The sequence below is a fragment of the Delphinus delphis genome, chromosome 12, assembly GCF_949987515.2.
Source record: "Delphinus delphis chromosome 12, mDelDel1.2, whole genome shotgun sequence".
Taxonomy (NCBI): domain Eukaryota; kingdom Metazoa; phylum Chordata; class Mammalia; order Artiodactyla; family Delphinidae; genus Delphinus; species Delphinus delphis.
In genome coordinates, this window is record NC_082694.2 from 78,934,641 (window position 1) to 78,961,486 (window position 26,846).

At 39.0% G+C, this 26,846-nt stretch overlaps 1 protein-coding gene across 2 annotated transcripts in view; it reads left to right on the plus strand.

Annotated features, from left to right (window-relative positions):
- The window catches only part of NBAS (NBAS subunit of NRZ tethering complex), a 340,240-nt gene that overhangs the window by 72,777 nt on the left and 240,617 nt on the right, over positions 1–26,846 (plus strand). For both annotated transcript variants that reach the window (XM_060027072.1, XM_060027073.1), the window contains 9 exons: positions 1,728–1,791; positions 4,601–4,794; positions 5,893–6,150; positions 6,861–6,986; positions 10,047–10,198; positions 16,925–17,065; positions 17,328–17,406; positions 19,204–19,308; positions 19,678–19,814. In XM_060027072.1, coding sequence (XP_059883055.1) covers positions 1,728–1,791; positions 4,601–4,794; positions 5,893–6,150; positions 6,861–6,986; positions 10,047–10,198; positions 16,925–17,065; positions 17,328–17,406; positions 19,204–19,308; positions 19,678–19,814 — 1,256 coding nt within the window. The remainder of the gene's footprint in view (positions 1–1,727; positions 1,792–4,600; positions 4,795–5,892; positions 6,151–6,860; positions 6,987–10,046; positions 10,199–16,924; positions 17,066–17,327; positions 17,407–19,203; positions 19,309–19,677; positions 19,815–26,846) is intronic.

The window sequence follows — 26,846 nt, forward strand, 5'->3', positions numbered from 1 at the left end:
AAAGGATTAATTAGTTCATTCCCTCATTCAGCATTTTACTACTGTGACAGGGGTGGGCACTGATAGACGTGGGAGTACAAGGATGACTAACAGTCCTGAATACAGAGGAACAAATCTTCACCTTGGGTTTAAAATTGGTTTCACAAGAGATACCCATTATTTAAGCAATCTACATGGAACAGTCTAGTCCCAGAGTGTGGAGATTGGCTCTACTAGACTAGTACCGCTTGTTCATGGTCCTCTTGCTCATCGTTGACTTGGATGAAGACAAGCACACTTTGAATTCTCAAAGTGCTTATGCCAATGAGAGGACTTCTTTTTACATTCTTTTCTCAAGAGTTCTTGTTAAATTTCTTTGTAATCTAGACGTCCTTAAATTTACCCAAGGCTGAATCATAATTGTTGTTGTTTGTGGGGCTTAAAGTTTTAAAGTGTTATCCCGTACTTTCCTTGTGTACTCCAGAGTGTACGTGGGGGGGCACACATGGCATCACGTAAACAAATGCTGGCACACCTCTGGTGCTGTTGGTGGAGGTGCAGCTGGTGGTTCGGAGCTACTGAAACTTCTAAGGTGCCTTGTAATGGTCAAATAAGATTTTAATTTAGTTGATTATTTTCAGTAATACGTACCTTATTCTAATTTTTTGAAACTTAATTTTTTATACTTAAGGACAATCCATTTCTTTGCCTAGTATATAAATAGCCTTTTATGGCAACTTTTTTCTGACAGAGTTAACGAATTATATCTTCTATTCCCAGGGTCTGCTCTGGGCGACTTATAGTAGTGGAGAGCAGAAAGTTCTCTCAGGGTATGGAAAGAAATATCAGTTTTAATACCGTAATGTATAAACTGATAACTTGGTAATAAAACATATATGCATATTCTGTTGCATAAGGTGAAAAAGCACATTTTGACATAAGTACAGCATCACTTTTTTTAGGCTTAAGATTTCAGATAACCCCCAACTGATATTTTGTTGTTTTTTCCCCCCATACTATTGTGATTCTGGAGGTTATGGAGTTAACGTGGGCCTGGGAAATGTCTGGCAGTGGCTTAATCTCTGTTGTTTTGTGATGCTTGAGAGATCGTGGTGTGTCCTGACGTTCACAAAGGTGGGCAGGGCATTGTGTTGCCATGAGATTAGACTGTGAATGTATTGAATTTGAGGATTGCATGGTTATATTTTTTGACTTAGTACAATAGGTTTTCAGTCATAGAAAGTTAGAACTGGGGATGACACGGAAGTTGTGGAGTCCAGCCTCAGAGCTGTGGGAACTGAGACCTGGAGGGTTGCTTGCCTTACGAGCGGCAGGGTAGCTCTTACATCCAAGCTGGTGTTTCATTCACAACAGCATGGCTGTTCTCCCAGTGTGCAGTTGTGCGTGTGTGCGTGTGTGCGCGTGTGTGTGTGTGTGTGCGTGCAGAATTGTTAGTGTGTCCTGCTTTCATTTGTATGGATTGTATGCTTGCCATCACGGTTCTTATTCACGCTACTTTCTTCATTAAATTGAGTCACAGTACTTGCACATGCACATCTTAGGTATAAGAACAATTGCTTTTCAAGATCTTGGAGAGGAATAGATTTCAGCTAGGTGTAACTAAGAGATGAAAGGAAAGCAACATTTCTGTGTTTTGTTAAAAAAAAAAATCCAAAGTTCTTGGTGATGTTCTCATAATTTTCTTACCTTGTTGATCCAAGAATTTATGTCCTGTTTTTCAAATTCAGCCAGGCTATGATGACCTTAATCCTGATTGGAGACTCTCTACTGAGAAGAGAAAAAAAATCAAAGGTGAGTTTTATGATGTATGATGATTAAAACCTTAAGAGACTCGTGTTGTTTAATAAAGGTGCTTTTTAGATGGTATGATATATATAGGGGAGGGAAAACTCCTTTTCTTTCTACTATCCTAGGTTCTCTGGCTGGGGATCTGTAAAATTAGATTGACAAAAGACAGATTAATAAGAGAAAAGCAAGCAGAAGTTTATTAGCATGTACACTGAGTTTATACACGGGGGTACCCAGGGATGAGTAACTCCGAGGGATGGTTGGAAATTGTGCTTATACAGCATCTAAACAAAGAAACAGTCAATTTTTAGGGAAGTGACAAGACAAAGGAAAAGCAGTTGGAGTTTCTAGGAGTGGCAAATTGTGGGAAGGCAAGTATGTGGGGAAAGTAATGGAAGATAAGCAGTAGTGAGTTGTGTAGATTCCTTCGCTGCTATCTCTGGGCTCATAAGGGTCTAAATTTGTCTCCAGTGATGAACTCTTGTCCTTCGTGGTAGAGAGCAGAGAGGGGAACAACTTTGTAAATTTATGTCCTACTTTTATGCAAATAGGTAGAGGGCAGGGAGCTTTTCTTGTGTCTGCTTCTTCTCAGTGGCCTCTAGCCCAAAATAATCATTATGCCACAGTGGCACCTTTTGGGGTGGCATATTCGGCTACCCTACATATAAAAAAGTCTCTAGATAACTTCTGCTTCACTTTGGAAGGAGCACCAAGATTTCATAGCACGGGGACAAGGCAACAGATCCAGCTTTCTGACCGTCAGGTGTTAATATTTTGAGTTTTCCCAAGGCTGAGGCGGAGCCTGTGGCATGCAGCATGGCTCTCCCTCCACAGGCCAGCGTGGAGTTGGCACACTGAGTTCAAAGCTCGTAAGTGTGCTACTTTGTAAATGAGCATGGAGGGGATAGCAGAAAGGGATTCCTCAAAGGGTAGACTCTGAGTGGTTATCTTTGGGGCCGGGGCGCCAGTGTGGTAGTTGGTAGGTAATGAGAGGTTGGAGGGACCTTCTCTTTCTTTTCATACATCTCCATATATAAGCATTTTTTTTTTTTTAGCGGTGAGCATGTATTACTTTTATAAATAGAAAAGAAACCCAGTATTTACATTTAATTAAAAGCAATAGTGATTATTTAATTGGTAGATTAAAATTAAAAACAAAAATTAAAATATTAAGAGTTACTTTGAGTAATTGGTTCCTTTTTCTTCAGGTGAAACTCCCCAAGTTAAACACTGCTGAATTTTTAAGTATCTCCTATGAAATTAGTGATAGTTACAAGGTTCAAAATCTTTATTAAATTATGCTTTTAATTCACATTTAAAGACCCTGAAAGTATTGATTTGTTAATATCACGTGTCATGTTCACGTATTCGCTTTTGTTAATCATCCGAAATACTCATTCAGAAAAAAATTTCTGAGAAAAAATATAATTTGTCAAATTAGAAGGTTGGCTGCATATTTAAATGATTTGCTCCTTTCCATCCCGCATTACATTAAGCTGTAAGCCTAGGAACACTGCTTTTCATGTTTTCTTGGAATTCCTTACTTATATAGATTGCTTTAGGCGTAAATCAGAAGAAAATGTTGAGTTTTCATGGTTTTTGTTTTTTAATTAAAATAATGAGTTATTCTCATGGAGTTAACCTCCTATTTTATTTTATTTTTAATTTGGCCGTGCTGCGCGGCTTCTGGGATCTTCGTTCCTCAACCAGGGATCGAACTTGTGCCCACGGCAGTGAAAGTGCCCAGTCCTAACTGCGGAACTGCCAGGGAATTCCATTGACCTCCTATTTTAAAATCTCTATCTCCTTAGTCAAATGTTTACATATATTTTAAAATTTATGGTGTACTTTGTATGTATTACCTTTAAACCTCGTCAGATCCTTAGTGGAACAAGTGGTATAAAAGGGCAATAAAATTACAGAAAATATCATGCCATTTCCTTTTGAATGCCTCAATTTGGTGAACCACAGTTCAGTTCTATCCACCCTCCCCCAACCCCTGCAATTCCTTACTGGTCTTGAATATGTTTTCCTCTTTCTGATTAGTTGCAAGTATAGAGGAGGAAAAAGTTCTTTTTCCTACTACCCTACTAGATTCTCCAGCTGAGACCCAGTAAATTGGACCAACAAAAAGAAAAAACATACACGTTTACTTAATATGTTTTAGGGACACAGGAGCCTTCATAAGGAAATGAAGACCTGAGGAACAGTTACACCTGATCAGTTTTATACTAGGTTGGGTGAAGAGTGGAAAGTTGTAGAAAGACATGAGAGACAAAAGGGTCTGAGCTCAGGGTAGTAAACTGGGAGGAACTTAGCAAGGCCTGTTTGTTTCCATTTTTCTTGGCTTCCCTCCGTCTTTGGAGATAAGGATGCTCCTTTCCTCCAGATATAAAAAAAGGTACCTCTCACATGAGGATCTTAGGACCTGCTCCAGAGGAAGGTCAGAGTTCTTCCTGAGTCTGCCATTTCTCAGTACACACCTACCTTTTTTTTATATGTTGAAAATGGTGACATATCTCTGAATATTTTTCATTTTTTGAGCAGAAAGACCTTAATATATTTACCTCTGCATCCTTAGAACTTTGGACTTCGGCAAATTGTTGGCATTCAGATGTTCATTAAATAAATTACCATTTTGTATCTTCTACTTGAGTAAAAATCTGAGTGGTGACTTACATTTTAATTTTTCTTATTATTTGTCATACCTTTAGGACTCACATGGTTTTAAAATTGATTATTGGACTAAGTGTGTTGTATTTAAACCACATTGATGGATGGATTTGTATTGATTTACTTTCCCCCCCATTAGATAAAGAGTCCTTTTACCCACTGATAGATGTGAATTGGTGGGTGAACAGTGCAGTGATTTTGGCTCGCTGCTCTGGTGCTTTGACTGTTTCGTCGGTGAAAACTTTGAAGAATTTACTGGGAAAATCCTGTGAATGGTTTGAACCATCCCCTCAAGTCACTGCTACCCATGATGGGGGATTTTTGATTTTGGAGGTAATGCTTTCCCTTTTAAAGCAATCAGTGTGTTTGAGAGTAAACATTTATTACCCCCAAAACCTAAATATCTGATTTTAATTTTGGTTATCCCATTGTTTAATCTTGTCTTTAAAAAGAAAAATTTGTTATTGGAATCAGAACTTGAGTGCAGAATAAAAAAGATCTATTGTTTAGACAATTTAAAAAAGTGCATTTGTATAAGAATGAAGAACATTTAGAGTCATTTTGCTCTCTGTAAAGCATTTCTTCCTCATTGACATGATAGCTTTTTTCTTTTTCCTGGATTAGTTATCTTAAAAATATAAATAATATCACTACCTAAGAAATGCAGTCTTTAACCTATTCCTATGAAATATGACAGCTTAAAACTTTTGGTTCTTTTATTAAGAAAAACTTGTTTATCATGACAAAAATTTTGAAAAGAGGCTAATATTTTAAAGTTATGTTTTGGTCATTTAAAATTATTTTAAGTGTTTCAAGGTAATGGCCTTCAATAGCCTTCACTTCAGTGCAGACTGACAAATGTCTTCTCCCCTTAAGTTTGGTACTGAGTCTAAAGATGTGCTTTAAAGAGAACCAGGGCTTAAAATCGAAGGCAGCTGTGTTAGGTCTGGAATGAAAGTTATCGTTAACAGGCAGCCTTCAGACTCAGAACTTTGTGAAGACATTGTTTAAAAGCTGGGGAGCTATGCTTGATAAAGCAAATAAATACCTTCAGGTTCATGTTGCTAAATAGATGGAAAAAATCGTCTTTTCACAGCAGGTACAAAAATATCAAAAAGAAAGAAATTAACATTCTCAACTCCTTTATTTCCCTAAAGTAATTACCAGGTATATATTTTACAAGACCGTATTAATGACCTGTTATTAAAACAGGCTTTAGTTTTAGAGATTTGGAGCCAATAACTTCTGTGCTTATTTCTGGAGCTATTGATGTAAATATATAGCATTTGTTGTTGGGTTTCTTTGAATTCCATTCTTACGGCTGATGTAATGAGTCAAACCAGAGTAGAATTAAAAATATTTTTCTCATTAGCTCTAAAAACTTATCTTTAGTTCCTCACTATTCACTTAACATCTCCTTTTTCAATTCAGTGCGAGATTAAACTTGCCCCCAAACGATCTCGTTTGGAGACGAGGGCGGGAGAAGAAGGTGAAGGAGAAGAGGATTCGGATTCCGATCAGGAAACATCTGCCAAGGCTCGCTACTTTGGTTATATAAAACAGGGCTTGTACTTAGTGACCGAGATGGAGCGCTTCGCACCAGCCCGGAAACGCCCGCGAACCATTACTAAGAACTACCGCCTGGTGAGCCTGCGGTCTACGACCCCAGAGGAGCTCTACCAGAGGAAGGTGAGGGTGTCCCCTTACTATCCATGGTCACAGCATCAGATGTGATTTGCCTCTATTGAGAAAAAACTTTTTTTTTGAATAAAGGAAGAAATTTAAAGAGGGATTGTTATTATCGTTGACGTCTTAGCTGTGTCAGTATGGTAAAGCTGCTGAGAATAATGCTGGTCTTTGCGCCTGCGCAGTCACAGTCAGAGCCGTGGGTGGGAGGTGAGTTCCTGTGGACCGATTGTCCGCTTGGCTCCGCCCAGGTTTTCGCTCCACTTCGTGTGGCCTTCAGCTCTCACTTCCTCTGTGTTGAAGTACAGCCGTCTCCTCAGACTGCAGCAGATGAGGGAAGAACTGCAGACTTGCTTTCTAGTCTGGGGTTTGCTTGGGAAGCAGATTTGATCAACACTGAGTATTCCACGTGTCTGTGCTGCACTGTCACAAGCGGAGTCCTGGAGGGGGAGTCGGGCCGCCCTGCTGGTCCTGGTTTTGCCATTTTACTTTATAACCATGGGTATTTCACCTCTGTTTCCCATCTTTCTGTTAAAGCGCTTAAAAGAAATACTTGATCAATCCGCCCCTTGTCATGTTCGTGAGCTTCTGGGGCCGCAGTGCACATGAAGGTGGTTAGGAGTGACCTACGCTATCATCGTTCATTCTGTCATCATTTTGACACGCAGACTGCTCGGTAATGTCACATTCGTGTTCCATTTCCTTGTCCAAAGATCGAAAGTGAAGAGTATGAAGAAGCCTTGTCTCTGGCTCAGACCTACGGCCTGGATACTGACCTGGTGTATCAGAGGCAGTGGAGGAAGTCAGCTGTCAACATTGCTTCAATTCAGAATTACTTGGTATGTTTAAGATTTTGGGGAACATGCAGTAAAATTCAAACTTATGGAAAAACTTTTGGCTGTAGGGCTTCATGTTGGAGTACTTTTCACTGCTGACTTTTCTATATGAAGTGTTTTATTCTACCTTGAAAAATTATCTTATCAGGTTCTGTCGGCCCTGCAGCTAGATGTTGGTGCAGAAGACATGTGACCAAATATTCACTGATAAACCAGCCAACTGCCTGGTCTGGGCCTAATCCTTTCCCTTCGTCTACCTCAGTTAACCTCTGTTCACCTCCATCAGTCAGGGTCCTGTCAGAAGCCAGGGACCACACAGTAATTTGAACAGGAACAGTTTTAATATGGAGAATTAATATTTTCTAGCAACAAGAGATTTACTATATGAGGGCAAAGAGAACTCTAAGGAATACCCTGGGGCTGAACGGCATGCACCCAAGGAGAGAACAGACTCGGAAGGGAGGGCTCCCCCTGGGCTGGGATTCAGGCTTCATGGGAAAAGGAGTGGTTGCAGCACATTGGACGGACGAGCAGTTCGCTGGAATGCCTGAGGCCACGGCTGGTCCACAGTAGCCAAGGCTGGCGGGCAGGGAAAGGTGGGATGGATGGGCCAGCTGGATGCCTGTGGCTAGGGTGGCCGTGAACTGAGGTTGGGGGGTCGGAAAACCCCAGGGGCTGGTAAGTAGGGAGCCCCCCACCAGCATGAAGGCTGGTAGATAAGGAACCGTGGCCAGGACTGAAAAGAAAATATTCCCCCTGGAGTGTAGGCAAGCCTAGTTTAGGGAGCTTCCCCTTCAGGTGTCTGGGAGGATTCACTGGGGAGGAATCTGTCCATGGGAGTGCAGCTGACACTAAGTGGGAAGTTGTCTTCCAAAGGAGGGGGGGGGAAGTAAGCACCACCAGGTGTCGCCTGTGGGCATTGCCAAGACAGGAGCAAGAACCAGCGCACACGTGGACTAGAGACCAGAGCCTCTTCCTCTGCAGTGGCCTGCAGCGCCCTCTGTTGACAAAGCTTAATATCGTGTCAGCCGCAAATAGGAAAGGCTCTTTATCCCATAGCTGGCTCTGAAGAGTGCTTTTGAGGCTGAGAGGCAATAAATAGATAACTGTCATATCAAACTTGCCAAATACCCCCTTTTTGCTTAAATCCTACAGTTAAATCCTTCCTGCTATGTGCTGCCACAGTTAGAGTTACTACGTTGGCTGTTTATTTGAATCATTGGCACCTTTGTAAGGAAGTAGTTGGACTCATACCTATTTTTAGAAGGTGCTGACTTCTCATGTGACATTTAGGAAGGCAAATACCTTTTCATTTAGGAATATTCTAAGAAGTGTTGGGAAATTTTCATGGTAGTTGTTTTCCCTAAAAATTCATGTACATGAGTAATTAAAAATAAATAAAAACATAATCTGAAAAAGTTGTGTGTAAGAAGCTGATGCTTCAACCCAACGGGAAGATGAACTGTTAATACAAGCAAGATATCAGAGTTGAGAGAGCATGAAAGATCATGAAATAAAGGAAGAAGACAAAGTTGCTTGTATTTTCTTTAGAATATCAGAACAGCAAACCTATATTATCTTTCTTTCTTTTGTGACTCAGGACAGTGAGCTCATGAGTTCATGTATATCCACTTAACGGCCTTTTCTGTAACACAGTAGAAAGCAGATTTGGTCTCTGAAGGAGCTGACAAATGTTAGGAGAGACAAATTATGTACATTTTTTATTGGGGGAAATACTTAATTCAGCAAAATAAATAGGCAGTGAAGAGTAAAAGCACTATGCCAGGAATGAAAGGGGTACAGGAGTGGCATAAATATGGCCTTCGCTTTTAGGGAGCTTATAATCTTACCGAGAAGACAAGCTTTATGCCTTCATTATAGAAATGACCATACAAGAAGATTGCGGACAAATGCTGTGGGAACCCAGTGAAGGTAGCAATCATTATAGACTCTGGTTATGGAAGTCTTCATATAGTGAAGATGTTTTGGGCAGGGATTTGAAAGGATTCAGAGTAGAGCTAGAAGAGAGGAAGGCATTCTTAATGGGACAAGTGGTGTGAGCAAATTAAAAGAAAATGAGCATGACTCATGAGGCCAGTGACTAAACCTGGCTTATTCATTGCTCTATTTTCTTGGCACACAAAAAGTACTCAGTAAATAGTTCCTGGGTGAATGGCTCTGTAAGGAAACCAGTCTGTTGGATCTGAGATTCCATGATGGTGAACATTGGGGCATATTGATTAGAAAGATACATTGCTTTGGGATCAGGTGGGAAACCTTGCCAAAGGCAAGAGACTCCTGCACTGTCCCACTTGTTACGTGTCAATGACATGGACTGATACAGAGGCCATAGATGTGGAGAAGGGGATGTGAGTTCAGAGACATTTCAGGAAAGAATTGATATGAAGGAATGTGTAGGGTATGAATCAGATTTTACCCTAAATTTGGATCCACAAGGGCTCTTTCTAGGAAGAGGGCAAGTCAGGAATTTTGAATGGAGTCAGAGGAAGCTGTTGGGAGGGAAGTACATATGGGCCCTTCGTCTTTCCAAGGAACAACATACCATGACTTTTTATGATTAAATTATCATCTGTGCTTTGGAGTACATCTCATGGTCAAGTAAATACAAAACCTTAATGTACTATGTATGCCTCATTAGTTTTGTTTCAAAGTTAAACATGTTTGTTACAAGAAGATAAATCTTGCCTTACTTCTTTATTTTCTACTATTCTATATAGCCCAAGCGCAAACTAAAGAGCAACTAAGAAGTTTGGAAAGAGCTTTTTATGTTTCCAAAAAAGAGTACTGAACTTTGTGTTTCAGTGTGTTTCATTAGACGAAGAAAGAAAGCAGTTGGAATCACATGCCCTCTACCCAGTCCTAGGCACTGTTAGGAAAGTAGCTCTTTAATGTTGAGATGCTCTAGCAGCTGCTTGTGGCCAAGGTTTCAGGTAGCTCTACTCTCTTACGTATAGCTTTATAATTCTAGAAGGCAGTTTTCAGGTGCTCTCAGATATCATGGTTTCTTTAATGCCTCTGTTTTTAAATTTTCTCTATATCCAGAGTAAAATAAAGAAACGATCCTGGGTTCTTCATGAGTGCTTGGAAAGAGTTCCTGAAAATGTAGATGCTGCAAAAGAACTGCTTCAATATGGATTAAAAGGCACAGACCTGGAGGCTCTTCTAGCCATAGGGAAAGGAGCAGATGATGGCAGGTTGGTTCTGGAAAGATGTGGATAGAAGTAAAGGTGACTTTATGAAAACTTTTAAGCTGAGACATTGGAAAGGGTAAACTTTTCTTTATTTAGGTTATTCTGCAATGAAGCAGTTGCCTTTGATTAATGCTTTTTTATCTGAGGTCAGTTTTCTTTCCTTTAAGTTAAATACGTTTACATATGATAGCTTGATGCTAAGGAAAGAGCAAATTCTACAAACATTTATTGAACGCTGGCCGTTTCTAAGCTGTGCGGTTAAGACGGCGTGCGCCCAGGTGCGCTGACCGGTGAATTGAACCACCGTAGGCAAGTCTGAGCTTCGTTCACTTACTTTATGTGTAGCACTGTGTCCTTCTTCAGAGAATTACCTTGATTAAGTTATACGTCTTGTGAAAGCATCTCATAAACTTTTTTTTTGAATTTTATTTTATTTATTTTTTTAAACAGCAGGTTCTTATTAGTTATCCATTTTATACATATTAGTGTCTACATATCAATCCCAATCTCCCAATTCATCCCACCACCACCACAACCCCCCGCCACCTTCCCTGCTTGGTGTCCATACGTTTGTTCTCTACATCTGTGTCTCAATTTCTGCCCTGCAAACCGGTTCATCTGTACCGTTTTTCTAGGTTCCAAATATATGTGTTAATATACGATATTTGTTTTTCTCTTTCTGACTTTCTTCACTCTGTATGACAGTCTCTAGGTCCATCCACGTCTCTACAAATGACCCAACTTCGTTCCTTTTTATGGCTGACGTCTTCTTTATCCATTCGTCTGTCGATGGGCATTTCGGTTGCTTCCATGTCCTGGCTATTGTAAATAGTGCTGCAGTGAACATTGGGGTGCATGTGTCCTTCTGAATTATGGTTTTCTCTGGGTATATGCCCAGTAGTGGGATTGCTGGGTCACATGGTAGTTCTATTTTTAGTTTTTTAAGGAACCTCCATAGTGGCTGTATCAATTTACGTTCCTACCAACAGTGCAAGAGGGTTCGCTTTTTTCCACACCCTCTCCAGCATTTGTTGTTTGTAGATTTTCTGATGATGCCCATTCTAACTGGTGTGAGGTGATACCTCATTGTACTTTTGATTTGCATTTCTCTAATAATTAGTAATGTTGAGCAGCTTTTCATGTGCTTCTTGGCCATCTGTATATCTTCTTTGGAGAAATGCCTATTTAGGTCTTCTGCCCATTTTTGGATTGGGTTGTTTGTTTTTTTAATACTGAGCTGCATGAGCTGTTTATATATTTTGGAGATTAATCCTTTGTAACTTGCTTCATTTGCAAATATTTTCTCCCATTCTGAGGGCTGTCTTTTCGTCTTGTTTTTAGTTTCCTTTGCTTTGCAAAAGCTTTTAAGTTTCATTAGGTCTCATTTGTTTGTTTTTGTTTTTATTTCCATTGCTCTAGGAGGTGGATCAAAAAAGATCTTGCTGTGATTTATGTTAAAGAGTGTTCTTCCTATGTTTTCCTGTAAGAGTTTTATAGTGTCTGGTCTTACATTTAGGTCTCTAATCCATTTTGAGTTTATTTTTGTGTATGGTGTTAGGGAGTGTTCTAATTTCATTCTTTTACATGTAGCTGTCCAGTTTTCCCAGTACCACTTATTGAAGAGATTGTCTTTTCTCCGTTGTATATCTTTGCCTCCTTTGTCATAGATTAGTTGAGCATAGGTGCGTGGGTTTATCTCTGGGCTTTCTATCCTGTTCCATTGATCTGTATTTCTGTTTTTGTGCCAGAACCATATTGTCTTGATTACTGTAGCTTTGTAGTATAGTCTGAAGTCAGGGAGTCTGATTCCTCCTGCTCCATTTCTTTCCCTCAAGACCGCTTTGGCTGTTTGGGGTCTTTTGTGTCTCCATACAAATTTTAAGATTTTTTGTTCTAGTTCTGAAAAAAATGCCATTGGTAATTTATTAGGGATTGCACTGAATCTGTAGATTGCTTTGGGTAGTAGAGTCATTTTCACAATATTGATTCTTCCAATCCAAGAACATGGTATATCTCTCCATTTGTTTGTATCATCTCTAATTTCTTTCATCAGTGTCTTATAGTTTTCTGCATACAGGTCTTTTGTCTCCCTAGGTAGGTTTATTCCTAGGTATTCTTTTTGTTGCAATGGTAAATGGGACTGTTTCCTTAATTTCTCTTTCAGATTTTTCATCATTAGTGTATAGGAATGCAAGAGATTTCTGTCCATTAATTTTGTATCCTGCAACTTTACCAGATTCATTGATTAGCTCTAGTAGTTTTCTGGTGGCATCTTTAGGATTCTCTATGTATAGTATCATGTCATGTGCAAACAGTGACAGTTTTACTTCTTTTCCAATATGTATTCCTTTTATTTCTTTTTCTTCTCTGATTGCCTTGGCTAGGACTTCCAAAACTATGTTGAATAATAGTGGTGAGAGTGGACATGCTTGTCTTCTTCCTGATCTTAGAGGAAATGATTTCAGTTTTTCACTACTGAGAATGATGTTTGCTGTGGGTTTGTCATATATGGCCTTTATTATGTTGAGGTAGGTTCCCTCTATGCCCACTTTCTGGAGGGTTTTTGTCATAAATTCGTGTTGAATTTTGTCAAAAGCTTTTTCTGCATCTATTGAGATGATCATATGGTTTTTATTCTTCAGTTTGTTAATATGGTGTATCACAATGATTGATTTGCATATATTGAAGAATCCTTGCATCCCTGGGATAAATCCCACTTGATCATGGTATATGATCCTTTTAATGTGTTGTTGGTTTCTGTTTGCTAGTATTTTGTTGAGGATTTTTGCATCTGTATTCATCGGTGATATTGGTCTGTAATTTTCTTTTTTTGTAGTATCTTTGTCTGGTTTTGGTATCAGGGTGATGGTGGCCTCCTAGAATGAGTTTGGGAGTGTTCCTCCCTCTGCTATATTTTGGAAGAGTAAGAGAAGGATAGCTGTTTAGTTCTTCTCTAAATGTTTGATAGAATTCACCTGTGAAGCCATCTGGTCCTGGGCTTTTGTTTGTTGGAAGATTTTTAATCACAGTCTCAATTTCAGTGCTTGTGATTGTTCTGCTCATATTTTCTATTTCTTCCTGGTTCAGTCTTGGAAGGTTATACCTTTCTAACAATTTTTCCATTTCTTCCAGGTTGTCCATTTTATTGGCATAGAGTTGCTTGTAGTAGTCTCTTAGGATGCTTTGTATTTCTCTGGTGTCTGTTGTAACTTCTCCTTTTTCATTTCTAATTTTATGGATTTGAGTCGTCTCCCTCTTTTTTCTTGATGAGTCTGGCTAAAGGTTTATCAATTTTGTTTACCTTCTCAAAGAACCAGCTTTTAGTTTTATTGATTTTTGCTATTGTCTTCTTTGTTTCTATTTCATTTATTTCTGCTCTGATCTTTATGATTTCTTTCCTTCTACTAACTTTGGGTTTTGTTTGTTCTTCTTTCTCTAGTTCCTTTAGGTGTAAGGTTAGGTTGTTTATTTGAGATGTTTGTTGTTTCTTGAGGTAGGATTGTATTTCTATAAACTTCCCTCTTAGAACTGCTTTTGCTGCATCCCATAGGTTTTGGATCGTCGTGTTTTCATTGTCATTTGTCTCTAGGTATTTTGGGATTTCCTCTTGATTTCTTCAATGATCTCTTGATTATTTAGTAACGTATTGTTTAGCCTCCGTGTGTTTGTGTTTACGTTTTTTTCCCTGTAATTGATTTCTAATCTCATAGCATTGTGGTAGGAAAGGATGCTTGATGTGATTTCAGTTTTCTTAAATTTACTGAGGCTTGATCTGTGACCCGAGAGGTGATCTATCCTGGAGAATGTTCTGTGTGCACTTGAGAAGAAAGTGTAATCTGCTCTTTTTGGATGGAATGTCGTATAAATATCAATTAAATCTATCTGGTCTGTTGTGTCATTTAAAGGTTGTGTTTCCTTATTAATTTTCTGTTTGGAAGATCTGTCCATTGGTGTAAGTGAGGTGTTAAAGTCCCCCACTATTATTGTGTTACTGTCGATTTCCTCTTTTAGAGCTGTTAGCAGTTGCCTTATGTATTGAGGTGCTCCTATGTTGGGTGCATATATATTTATAATTGTTATATCTTCTTCTTGGATTGATCCCTTGATCATTATGTAGTGTCCTTCTTTGTCTCTTGTGATAGTCTTTATTTTAAAGTCTATTTTATCTGATATGAGTATTGCTACTCCAACTTTCCTTTGATTTCCATTTGCATGGAATATCTTTTTCCATCCCCTGACTTTCAGTCTGTATGTGTCCCTATGCCTGAAGTGGGTCTCTTGTAGACAGCATGTATATGGGTCTTGTTTTTGTATCCATTCAGCCAGTCTGTGTCTTTTGGTTGGAGCATTTAATCCATTCACATTTAAGGTAATTATCGATAAGTATGTTCCTATTACCATTTTCTTAATTGTTATGGGTTTGTTTTTGTAGGTCCTTTTCTTCTCTTGTGTTTCCCACTTAGCGAAGTTCCTTCAGCATTTGTTGTAGAGCTGATTTGGTGGTACTGGTGCTGTTATCTTTTGCTTGTCTGTAAAGCTTTTGTTTTCTCCATCAAACCTGAATGAGATCCTTGCCAGGTAGAGTAATCTTGGTTGTAGCTTCTTCCCTTTCATCAATTTAAATATGTCATGCCACTCCCTTCTGGCTTGTAGAGTTTCTGCTGAGAAGTCAGCTGTTAACCTTATTGGAGTTCCCTCGTATGTTATTTGTCGTTTTTCCCTTGCTGCTTTCAATAATTTTTCTTTGCCTTTAATTTTTGCCAGTTTGATTACTATGTGTCTCGGCATGTTTCTCCTTGGGTTTATCCTGTATGGGACTCTGCCCTTCCTGGACTTGGGTGGCTGTTTCCTTTCCCATGTTAGGGAAGTTTTCGACTATAATCTCTTCAAATATTTTCTCGTGTCCTTTCTCTCTCTCTTCTCCTTCTGGGACCCCTATAATACGATTGTTGTTGCGTTTAATGTTGTCCCAGATGTCTCTTAGACTGTCTTCATTTCTTTTCATTCTTTTTTCTTTATTCTGTTCCGCAGCAGTGAATTCCACCATTCTGTCTTCCAGCTCACTTATCCGTTCTTCTGCCTCAGTTATTCTGCTGTTGATTCCTTCTAGTGTAGTTTTCATTTCAGTTATTGTATTGTTCATCTCTGTTTGTTTGTTCTTTAATTCTTCTAGGTCTTTGTTAAACATTTCTTTCATCTTCTCAATCTTTGCCTCCATTCTTTTTCCTAGGTCCTAGATTATCTTCACTATCATTATTCTGAATTCTTTTTCTGGAAGGTTGCCTATCTCCACTTCATCTAGTTGTTTTTCTAGGGTTTTATTTTGTTCCTTCATCTGGTACATAGACCTCTGCTTTTTCATCTTGTCTATCTTTCTGTGAATGTGGTTTTTGTTCCACAGGCTGCAGGATTGTAGTTCTTCTTGCTTCTGCTGTCTGCCCTCTGGTGGATGAGGCTATCTAAGAGGCTTGTGCAAGTTTCCTGATGGGAGGGACTGGTGGTTGGTAGAGCTGGGTGTTGCTCTGGTGGGCAGAGCTCAGTAAAACTTTAATCTGCTTGTCTGCTGATGGGTTGGGCTGGGTTCCCTCCCTGTTGGTTGTTTGGCCTGAGGCGACCCAGCACTGGAGCCTTCCCAGGCTCTTTGGTGGTGCTAATGGCGGACTCTGGGAGGGCTCACGCTAAGGAGTACTTCCCAGAACTTCTGCTGCCAGTGTCCTTGTCCTCATGGTGAGACACAGCCACCCCCTGCCTCTGCAGGAGACCCTCCAATACTAGCAGGCAGTCTCTTACGGGGTCACTGCTCCTTCCCCTGGGTCCCGATGCGCACACTACTTTGTGTGTGCCCTCTAAGAGTGGAGTCTCTGTTTCCCCCAGTCCTGTTGAAGTCCTGCAATCAAATCCGGCTAGCCTTCAAAGTCTGATTCTCTAGGAATTCCCCCTCCTATTGCCAGACCCCCAGGGTGGGAAGCCTGACCCTGGGAGGGGCTCAGGACCTTCACTCCAGTGGGTGGAGTTCTGTGGTATAATTGTTCTCCAGTTTGTGAGTCACCCACCCAGTGGTCTTGGGATTTGATTTTATTGTGATTGTGCCCCTCCTACCATCTCATTGTGGCTTCTCCTTTGTCTTTGGATGTGGGGTTTTTGGTGAGTTCCAGTGTCTTTCTGTTGATGATCGTTCAGCAGTTTGTTGTGATTCCGGTGCTCTCACAAGAGGGAGTCACCTCATAAACTTTTAAGCACCCTACAAATGTCAGTTAATAACAGTAATAAAGTTATTTGAGAAGAGCTGCTGTTCATCAAACATTTGGAACTTTTGGGGGGATATAAATGTGATAGTGTATTTGATAAGTAAATTAAATGAGACTGACATTCATTACCATTTTAAAACCTTAAATAGAAGTGATTCACATTGTAAACTCTGGGCAACGTTTTCTTCATAGGCTGTTTCACATTGGGTGACTATAACCTCCCATGTTTTCGTAAGCAGTTTTCATTTTCTTGATATTCAGAGTTTCTACATGTGATGATTACTGATGACTTTTTGCCCATCCTGTGGACATAAATGAAAGAATCGCTTTGCTTATAATAAATAGCAAAAGCTTTCTTTCAAATAATTGCTTGTTTCTGTTTCTGCAGAAACCAAGGTAATAAAATCAAAGTAGGAGAAGGTACTTCACTATATGAAATTTAAAAAAATACACAGATTTGGGTTTTCTTTTTTTCTCACAGATTTACACTACTTGGTGAAATGGACATTGACGGTATCTCCTACGAGGAGCTTTCCCCACCTGATGAAGAGCCTGCCGAGAAGAAAAAGGAGAAGGAGCTCAGGAAGAGACAAGAACTACTTAAATTAGTGAACTTTTCAAAGTAAATGATTTATTACTGTTCGTTTGTAATTTCTTAAAAATACCTAGTAATCTAAGTGTGTTCTCTACTAGTGACAATTGCTGTACATTATTTTGGCAAGTTAAATCAAATGCATTTAGTATTGTTTTACCCTTGTGCTTTTGTGTACTGTTCCATGAATTTGAGGCTTAATGGAATATTGATCATTTTTATTCTATTTTAGATCTTAGAGAAATGTGCTTGTAGGTAAATATAAGTGGCCTAATACAGTTGTTCAAAACAGGTTAACACTGGAACAAAAGGAACTTTGCCGTTGTAGACTGAAATTATTAACCTACTTAGATCGACTCGCAACATATGAGGTAAGGAGTAGTTTTTTGTTTGTTTGTTTGTTTGTTTGTTTTATTTTTGCGGTACACAGGCCTCTCACTGTTGTGGCCTCTCCTGCTGCGGAGGACAGGCTCCAGACGTGCAGGCTCAGCGGCCATGACTCACGGCCCAGCCTCTCTGCGGCATGTGGGATCTTCCCGGACCGGGGCACGAACCCGCGTCCCCTGCGTCGGCAGGCGGACTCTCAACCACTGTGCCACCAGGGAAGCCCAGGAGTAGTTTTAATCAAATCAATTATGTTCATTTGATCTGTCATTATAAATGCTAAGGCTGCCTTCATATCTGATATTCTTGGTCTTTAGAACTATTTATGTGGGAAAAGTTCATTTTGTATAGAAGCAGGTTCTCTTATACATCAGTTTTGGTAAAATTTAGAGGTTCATGAAAGGCCAGAAGTTGCTTTGTTCGTCTAGGGAGTAGAAGTGCGTTAGCCGTCTCTGAGAATCTGTGTTTCCTAGGTTTATGGTTCTTTTCATTTACTTTTATTTTACATTTAAACTTCAGGTTATGGCATATAGCCGTCTATAGTACCAAATTCTGTATACACTGGGTTTTAATAATCCTAATATGACTATTTCTGACTTGTTTAATTTTAATGATTTGTTAGTGGTTTGAATTTAGTTGGTTAAACTTTGATCCTAATTATGGCCAGAGTTAGTCACTTGAACTTAAAGCATGCTTCAAAATTGTTTCTTCGGGACCACACACACGAATATCCCATGTTGGGCGTTTCAGTAGCACTCTGTACCATGAGATTTAGGTATTGTTAAAGGCGTGAGAAGCATTTCATAAAATAGACATAGTTTAGATTGCTTTTTCACATGACCCTCATAGCTTACGTTACCCAGGATTTAGTATAAATTTCCCACCTTTGAAATTTGACTTCATTTGCAGTTTACTTCCTCCATCTCTCTCAGCCTCCCTTCTGTGGTCACACCGTGGCTTTTGGTATTGGCGCATAGTAGGGACTCAGTAAACATCACTTCCTATGTGTTTCCCTTTACCTGTTCTTATTGCTTGTTCGTCTTCCCTACTAGATTTTGAGCTACTTGGAAGAGCAGGGAAGCTGTATTATTGTTCATTGTATCACCACTGCCTATCACAGTGCCCCTTGCACATTATTGACACCTAATAAATATCTGATTAAAGAATGAATGGTTCAATCTGCAATTTACATAGATCATTCCAGCAGCAGTAAAGTTAATCTAAAGTTCTCACACAGATGTGACAGGTGCCCATAGTACATAGCCATGTATAACTGTTGCTTATTCGTTTTTACCAGGTGGTGGATTTTGCTTGTCCTACTGTAATTTTTTTTTTTTTTTTTTTTTTTGTGGTACGCGGGCCTCTCACTGTTGTGGCCTCTCCGCTTGCCGAGCACAGGCTCCGGACGCGCAGGCTCAGCAGCCATGGCTCACGGGTCCAGCCGCTCCACGGCATGTGGGATCTTCCCAGACCGGGGCACGAACCTGTGTCCCCTGCATCGGCAGGTGGACTCTCAACCACTGCGCCACCAGGGAAGCCCTCCTACTGTAATTTTACTGCCTATTTCATTTACTTCTGGATTTTTTTTTTCAATTAACAGCATTTATAAATATAGCCATTTTCCAAATAAAGACAAGAATACAGATGTATTACTTTAGTTAACAGTTGAGAGTTTAATTAATTCAGGCCTTATTTATTTAGGTAGGCAGAGTTGTAATGGTTTTTAATATTTTCTTGTCACCCATATTTAAAAGCCTTTCCATTAAATCACTGTTTCCCCTCAGGAAATCCTCAGAGTGCCTCATGCATCTGAACAGAGATATGATGCTGAATTCTTTAAGAAGTTCAGAAATCAGAATATTGTTCTCTCAGCAAGAACTTATGCTCGGGTAATTTCTTTTTTGTAAATAAAACAATTATGGTTATTAACACTTTCTAAGTCTTTGAGCCATGCAGTTAATGTTATTGCATGCCTATATCATTACATTTCCTTTCTGTGTGGTACTATATTAATAAAATGTAGAGAAAATAGAATCATGTTAAAATTTTTTTATTCATTATTCTGAGTTCTAAAAATAATTTTTAGAGCATTAGGTTGAGAAAAGTGATACAGACCTGGAAAAATCAGGAATCTTTCAAAGCACTTCATATCAGAACTGCATAAAAAAGTTAATTTTAAGGTTTTGAATGTTGTCATACAAAATCACTCCTTTATTTCTAAGGTTCACGTTAGAAACTTGCCCTTGCCTTCTGTACAGGAAAGTAATGTACAAGCCCTAGAAATTCTGTTCACTTACCATGGATCTGACCTGCTTCCTCATCGCCTCGTGATTCTCTCCAATTTCCCAGAGACCACTTCTCCACATGAATATTCCGTTTTGCTCCCTGAAGCTTGGTATGTACTATGTTCACTGAATTTTACCTTTTTGCTAAGTAACAATTTTTGTTTCATGCTAAACATCTTAAATTTTAAAATGTAAACAATTTAAACTTTTTTTTCTGATTATAAAATTATTTCTAACTTATTTTTACGTGATCCTGAGGCCAAACCAAAATATGTCTAGCATAATAGGATTACTGTAACGTACGGAATGTGAACTTTGCTTTTTCTTTTGAAAGTCTTCTGCTACTAAAAAAAAAAAAAAGAAAAGAAAGTCTCCTAGCTTTATGGCTATGTACTCAATATATACTGTTTTATGGTTAAGAACAGTTTTTAGGATAACAGTGTCTGTTTGAATTAGTTGTATCTTTTAGAAATTGAAGTGTAGTTCTGACAATATTAGGTTGTAGGTCCAGGGAACCCAGGAATGTCTTGGGGATCCTGCTTTTCTCAACAACCTTTTCTCCCTATGAAATTCCAGAGGCACAAAGACAGATGGGAAATCAAAGTACCTCTTTCCCATTATACTAATGCTCCTTATCTCAGTTGAAGGCTTTTTGATAATTGGGTTGTGACATAGACTCTTAAGACCAGTGGGACCATTAAGACCCTGTTGTACCATCTGGTGGGCTTCCAAAGGCCAGAACATCACTTCCTGAGAATGAAGAAAAGAGAATATACATTTGACCCTTGAACAACACGGGTTCAAACTGTGCAGTTCCACTCACACATGGACTTTTTTCAGTAGTAAATACTACAAAACGACATGGTCCTCAGTTGGCCGAATCTGAGGATGTGGAGCTGTGTGTACAGAGGATCCACGTGCATGGAGGGCTGACTATAAGTTATGTAGGGGTTTTTGACTGCATGGAGGGTTGACACCCTTATCCTCCCTGTTGTTCCAGATTCAGCTGTGTTTGCCTCAGTGTGTAGCCTGGAGATGGGCAGGTCATCAGCCCCAGGCCTGAATGCCACCTGGGAGTAGCATACCTTGCTTCTGTCTGACCCCATAGAGGCAGAAGGGAAGAATATGTCCATTTGTGAGACCTTTTATATCTGGTAAACTAGCCCACTAGTAAATGTGGCTCAGTCATTAATTGCATCCTTTCTGAATTTGTTTGCCCAGTCTTAAAAAGAGTTGAGAGTCCCTGTCTTGCTTACTCATGTTGCATACCTTTAGTAATAGGTGAATTGATCTGTATGAAATCTGCTTGTAAACTATAAAATACACTGTAAGGGATTATGACGGCTCTGACTGAAATCATTGTTACAGACTCTAGCTACTGGCAACTTACAGTGATATGGGAAGGGAACTGGGGATCATGTGGCTTCCTCATTCCTCCTCTGCACCTCCCCTGCATAGTTGTAGGCTTAGCTGTTGACGACAATGACCAGCATTTATACAGTAATTACTATGCATTTGGCACATACTTACATCCGGTCTCCCAACACTTTTGGTATTATCTCTGTTATTATAGAAAGCTGAGATTTACAGAGGCTTAATAGCATATTAAACTTTATGTAAGTGCAGCCAGGATTTGAACCTATTTTTATTTAGAGTTGTAAGTCAGTAAGCTCTAAAAATAGAAGTTATAAACTCCCTATTTTGCATTACTGTTAGTACTAAAATGTAATTCTTTGTTATGATAAAAGTGAGCAAAAAGAAAAAGCTTGGGATATACCTTTCAAGCAGTTTCTTTTAGATCTGAATACTGATAAGTAAATGCAGTCTATAAATATGTATTTATAAATATTTAACAATTAATTCATTTATTTTCTGCCTATTCGCAAAATAGATCTAATCTGAATGGAAATGACCTTTTCTACTGTACATTGTTAGTATAGAGAAAAGGGCCACTGTCTTAACGTTTTTTCTAAAGGTAGTTTCTCCTTAGATTTGAACTCATTTATTTGCATTGTCTTCTGATGATTGCTTAGATAAACGTTTGATTTTAACCTGAAATTTCAGAATTGGTTTTTAGAATAGTTTTACAATGCCCAGTGCTATATGTTACCTTTGAAAGCCCTATCTATAGTTCCTTTATGGTGGCTGTCATAACTGATTTAAATGGCAGTAAATACTTTGGGTATATCATTGCAGCAGAGGGTAATTAGATGTTATTTCTAATCTTTCTTGTGGGATGTGTTGCTTAGACAAACTTGGAAAAGACTGATTTCTTGTGAGTCCTTAGGTTATAATCATTTTAAATATACTGAGAAAATATAGATTTATTTTTTTGTTAATCTTTGTTTCTCAAGAAAGTCTTTCACATTAATTATATTTTTGCTATAGTTAGAAAGACTGAGAAAGAACAATAGATTTTAATAGCAATGTCTTTTATGTGACTGCAAAGCGAAACCACAGTTATGTTTCAGGCATAGCCTCTTCTATGAGGTCTTCAGTAATTATTCCTTTCCCTATATTCTCATAATTCTTTGTTCATTCTTGCAGTATAGCACTTTTTATTTTGTATTATAGTCAGTCATTTTTCTTACTGCCTTTCTCCCCCTTGTTCTCTTCTTTAATAAACACCCAGCCTTAAACTCACTGACTTCAAGATGGAGGCCATCTCTTCCTGAGTTTTGGATCCTCAGGGCCCAGGTGTTTGTGCAGTGGTTCTCTAAACTTGTTTGCTAACTGGATAAAGTAGGTCCATTTTACGCCCATTTACAAAAGAGATGAAAAGATGTCCTGCAGAGATTGCAACAGAATATGCTTTCACTTATTAACAAGGCAGGTGTCCAGGTCATGTTTCTCCAAGGTTCCCACCGCCTTAAAGATTCAATTGCTATTTTAGCCCATAGGTGAAGCCTGTACTCTTCTACCCTATTCAAAGTTTTACTCTAATGGATGTGGAGATCCATAAGATACAATCGTAGGACTTATTTCCCTTTTTTAGGAAATACATTTTTTGAGTACTTGCTATTCATTTTCAAATCACTTGGAAACTTTGGGTCAGACGGACACAAAGTGTCTGATTGTTGGAATGTAAACACCCCTCACTGTTTGACTGAGCCCCTTCTGCATGCCTGGCGCTATGGTAGGGGTCTAGAAATGAGTGAACACAGTTCCTCTTCAGCAGGAGTCATCAGGTATGGTTTACACAGGAACAGAAGTTCCTGCTTGCAGCATCATGCTTTCAAACTGAGGAAGAGGTGAGTTGAAATGACTCTAAATCTGCAGCCTTTTTTGCTTCCTCTCTTCTTCTCCTCGGTTACAATGTTTGCCAGCTCCTGAAATGGTCTTGCCACTTCCTTGTTTACTGCCTCGGACAGCTGTAGAACTTTCTGTGCGCATGCCTTGTTTTTCTGTGAGTGTATACATTGCTCAGTGGTAGAGCCTGTATTTCATCCTGCTTTATCTTCTCTTCAGCCCGCCAGCTTGTATTTTTCAAGTAATAATGACTTTTTCATGATCTGTTGAATTGATTAGAAACAAGTCACTAAGCTCTAAATGGACGGCTCCCAAACGCAGAATGACCGCGTAGCTCCCCACTGCCTTCAGCTTGCTGTTGGGACACTCGGTACAGGGCCCTGCTCTCTCCACTCTGCCAACTGGCAGTCCCATGAGCATGCCAGGCCTTCCCTCCCCGCCCCCTTAGGGCTTTTCAAGGTTAGTGTGCTCCCGCTGGGTGTGTCCTCCTGGATCTTCACGTGACTTGTCTCCTCCAGTTTATCTATCTTCCTTGGCCATTTAGAATTTTACCGTCACTTTATTTTTATTTATTTATTTTTGAATTATCCATTATAAATATAAAATTATCCATTTTATACACATCAGTGTCTACATGTCAATCCCAATCTCCCAATTCATCCCCCCCTGCTTTCCCACCTTGGCGTCCATACATTTGTTCTCTACATCTGTGTCTCTATTTCTGCCCTGCAAACCAGTTCATCTGTACCATTTTTCTAGGTTCCACATATATGTGTTAATATACGATATTTGTTTTTCTCTTTCTGACTTACTTCACTCTGTATGACAGTCTCTAGGTCCATCCACGTCTCTACAAATGACCCAATTTTGTTCCTTTTTATGGCTGAGTAATATTCCATTGTATATATGTACCATTTCTTCTTTATCCATTTGTCTGTCGATGGGCAAATTTAGGTTGCTTCCATGACCTGGCTGTTGTAAATAGTGCTGCAGTGAACACTGGGGTGCATGTGTCTTTTTGAATTATGGTTTTCTCTGGGTATATGCCCAGTATTGGGATTGCTGAGTCATATGGTAGTTCTATTTTTAGTTTTTAAAGGAACCTCCATACTGTTCTCCATAGTGGCTGTATCAGTTTACATTCCCACCAACAGTGCAAGAGGGTTCCTTTTTCTCCACACCCTCTCCAGCATTTGTTGTTTGTAGATTTTCTGATGATGCCTATTCTAACTGCTGTGAGCTGATACCTCACTGTAGTTTTGATTTGCATTTCTCTAATAATTAGTGATGTTGAGCAGCTTTTCATGTGTTTGTTGGCCATCTGTATGTCTTCTTTGGAGAAATGCCTATTTAGATCTTCTGCCCATTTTTGGATTGGGTTGTTTGTTTTTTAATATTGAGCTGCATGAGCTGTTTATATATTTTGGAGAGTCTGTGTCCGTTGATTCGTTTGCATATATTTCCTCCCATTTTGAGGGTTGTCTTTTCATCTTGTTTGTACTTTCCTTTGCTTTGCAAAAGCTTTTAAGTTTCATTAGATCCCATTTGTTTATTTTTATTTCCATTACTCTAGGAGGTGGAACAAAAAAGATCTTGCTGTGATTTATGTTAAAGAGTGTTCTTCCTATGTTTTCCTCTAAGAGTTTGATAGTGTCTGGTCTTACATTTAGGTCTCTAGTCCATTTTGAGTTTATTTTTGTGTATGGTGTTAGGAAGTGTTCTAATTTCATTCTTTTACATGTAGCTGTCCAGTTTTCCCAACACCACTTATTGAAGAGACTGTCTTTCCTCTCTTACCCTCACTTTAAATCCTCCTTTCCTGTTTTATTTTCTTCCTAGCTTAGGTCAGCCAAATAGTTGACCTTTCACCTACTCTGTTTTGAGATGCCAGTGGCAGAATGTTTACCTTGGCATTTTTTTTTAACATCTTTATTGGAGTATAATTGCTTTACGATGGTGTGTTAGTTTCTGCTTTATAACAAAGTGAATCAGCTATACATATACATATATCCCCATATCTCCTCCCTCTTGCGTATCCCTTCCACCCTCCCTATCCCACCCCTGTAGGTGGTCACAAAGCCCTGAGCTGACCTCCCCGTACTATGCGGCTGCTTCCCATTAGCTATCTATTCTACATTTGGTAGTGTATATATGTCCATGACATTTCTCTCACTTTGTCCCAGCTTACCCTTCCCCCTCCCCATGTCCTCAAGTCCATTCTCTACGTCTGCATCTTTATTCCTGTGCTGCCACTAGGTTCTTCAGAACCATTCTTTTTTTTAGATTCCATATATATGTGTGCCTTGGCTTTTAATGGAAGTTTGATTAACTATTTTAATTGAACCAAATTTTATGATTATGATTGCTGGGAAACTTTGGTTTGTGTTATTTTAGTGTTTTATATTGTCATTCTTAAATAATCGTATTTGACATTGATGAAATGTGACCAAGTTGTATAAAACTTTGAAATTATATTATCTGTCATAGGTGATACATCTTTTTGTTAGCTACCTATCCTTAGTTTGTCATTGCTGTAAAACGTTTACATTTTATATTCTATTTGACTCTTTTAGTTTTAAAGTACAAAGGTGACATTTCTTACCATCTTTGTTAACTTTGACAACTTGTGGTAATAGAGGGTTTTTTTTGGTGAAAGAAAGAGAACTATATTTTTTGACTTTTAGTATTTTTGATGCTTATAGCATGTTTTAGAAAGTTTAGAGTTTTCATTTATGTCTTTTGTTTTATTGGAAAGCCTTTCCAGAGTGATGAAAGCAGGCTAGTTTAAAAGGTTGTATTCAGAACAGTTGTCTGTTGAAATAATATAGCAGAGGGATAAAAACATTGACTAGCTAGAGCCAAGTTGCCTAGATTTGTGATCTTGGACACGTTTTCTAACTGCACCTCAGTCTTCTCACCTGTAAAATGGGGATGATTATAGCACTTACTTCATAGCATTGTGAGAATGACCGAGTTAATGTATATAAAACACTGCGAATGGTGCTTGGCACCAAGTCACTGCTACTTAAGCATTAGGAATTATTATTAATGCAGAATCCCATGCTAAGGCCTTGGCCTTATATATGTTATATAATTATTATTTTAAACTTATTGGAATATTTTTATAGTTATGGAAAAGTTGCAAAGATAATACAGAAAGCTCCTGTACCCCCCTCGCCTAGCTTCCTCTTCCTTCTTACATAATCTTAGCACATTTGTCAAAACTAAGAAGTTACTGCTGGAATAGTCCTGCATATAACGTGACATATGCGTTCCTAAAAATCACTGCACTATGCAAAATACTGCAGTGAGAACCACAGGGCTTATGGGGAGAATAGGGTTAGTGGAACAAAGTTAGGAATGTAGTAACAATCGTAGTATAGTTTTACATATATTAAATGATTAAGAAACACGTAAGTACTAAAATATGTCACTTTACCTTGACAAAGACCTGAAAAAGACTGCTTATGGAAGTGAGTGTTGGAAACAGTTGCAATTTGTGTGTTATTGGGAAGTGGAGGAGGGGGGTGATTAGAATTCCAGTACAAAGTTGTAGCCCCAGATGTGGACTGGAGTGGCTCCTGATACATTCTGGGAACTGAGGCTGCTGCTGGATGTCTGGGGAGTGTGTGTGCATGCACACGTGAGCTGACATGGCTTGGTTCAGCTGAGCGCAGTTTTCTGTGTTCACCTAATGTTTCTTGTGGATGGAATTGGGCATCAGCAAATGTGAAATTTGTTATGCTGACGTTGTTCCATAATATATTAATTTATTGGAACAAGTTTGCATTTTGAAAACATTGCAGAACTGACCATATGTTACTATTAACTAAACTACGTATTTATTTGGATTTAAGGAGTGTTTCTCCTAATATCCTTTTTCTGTTGCAGTA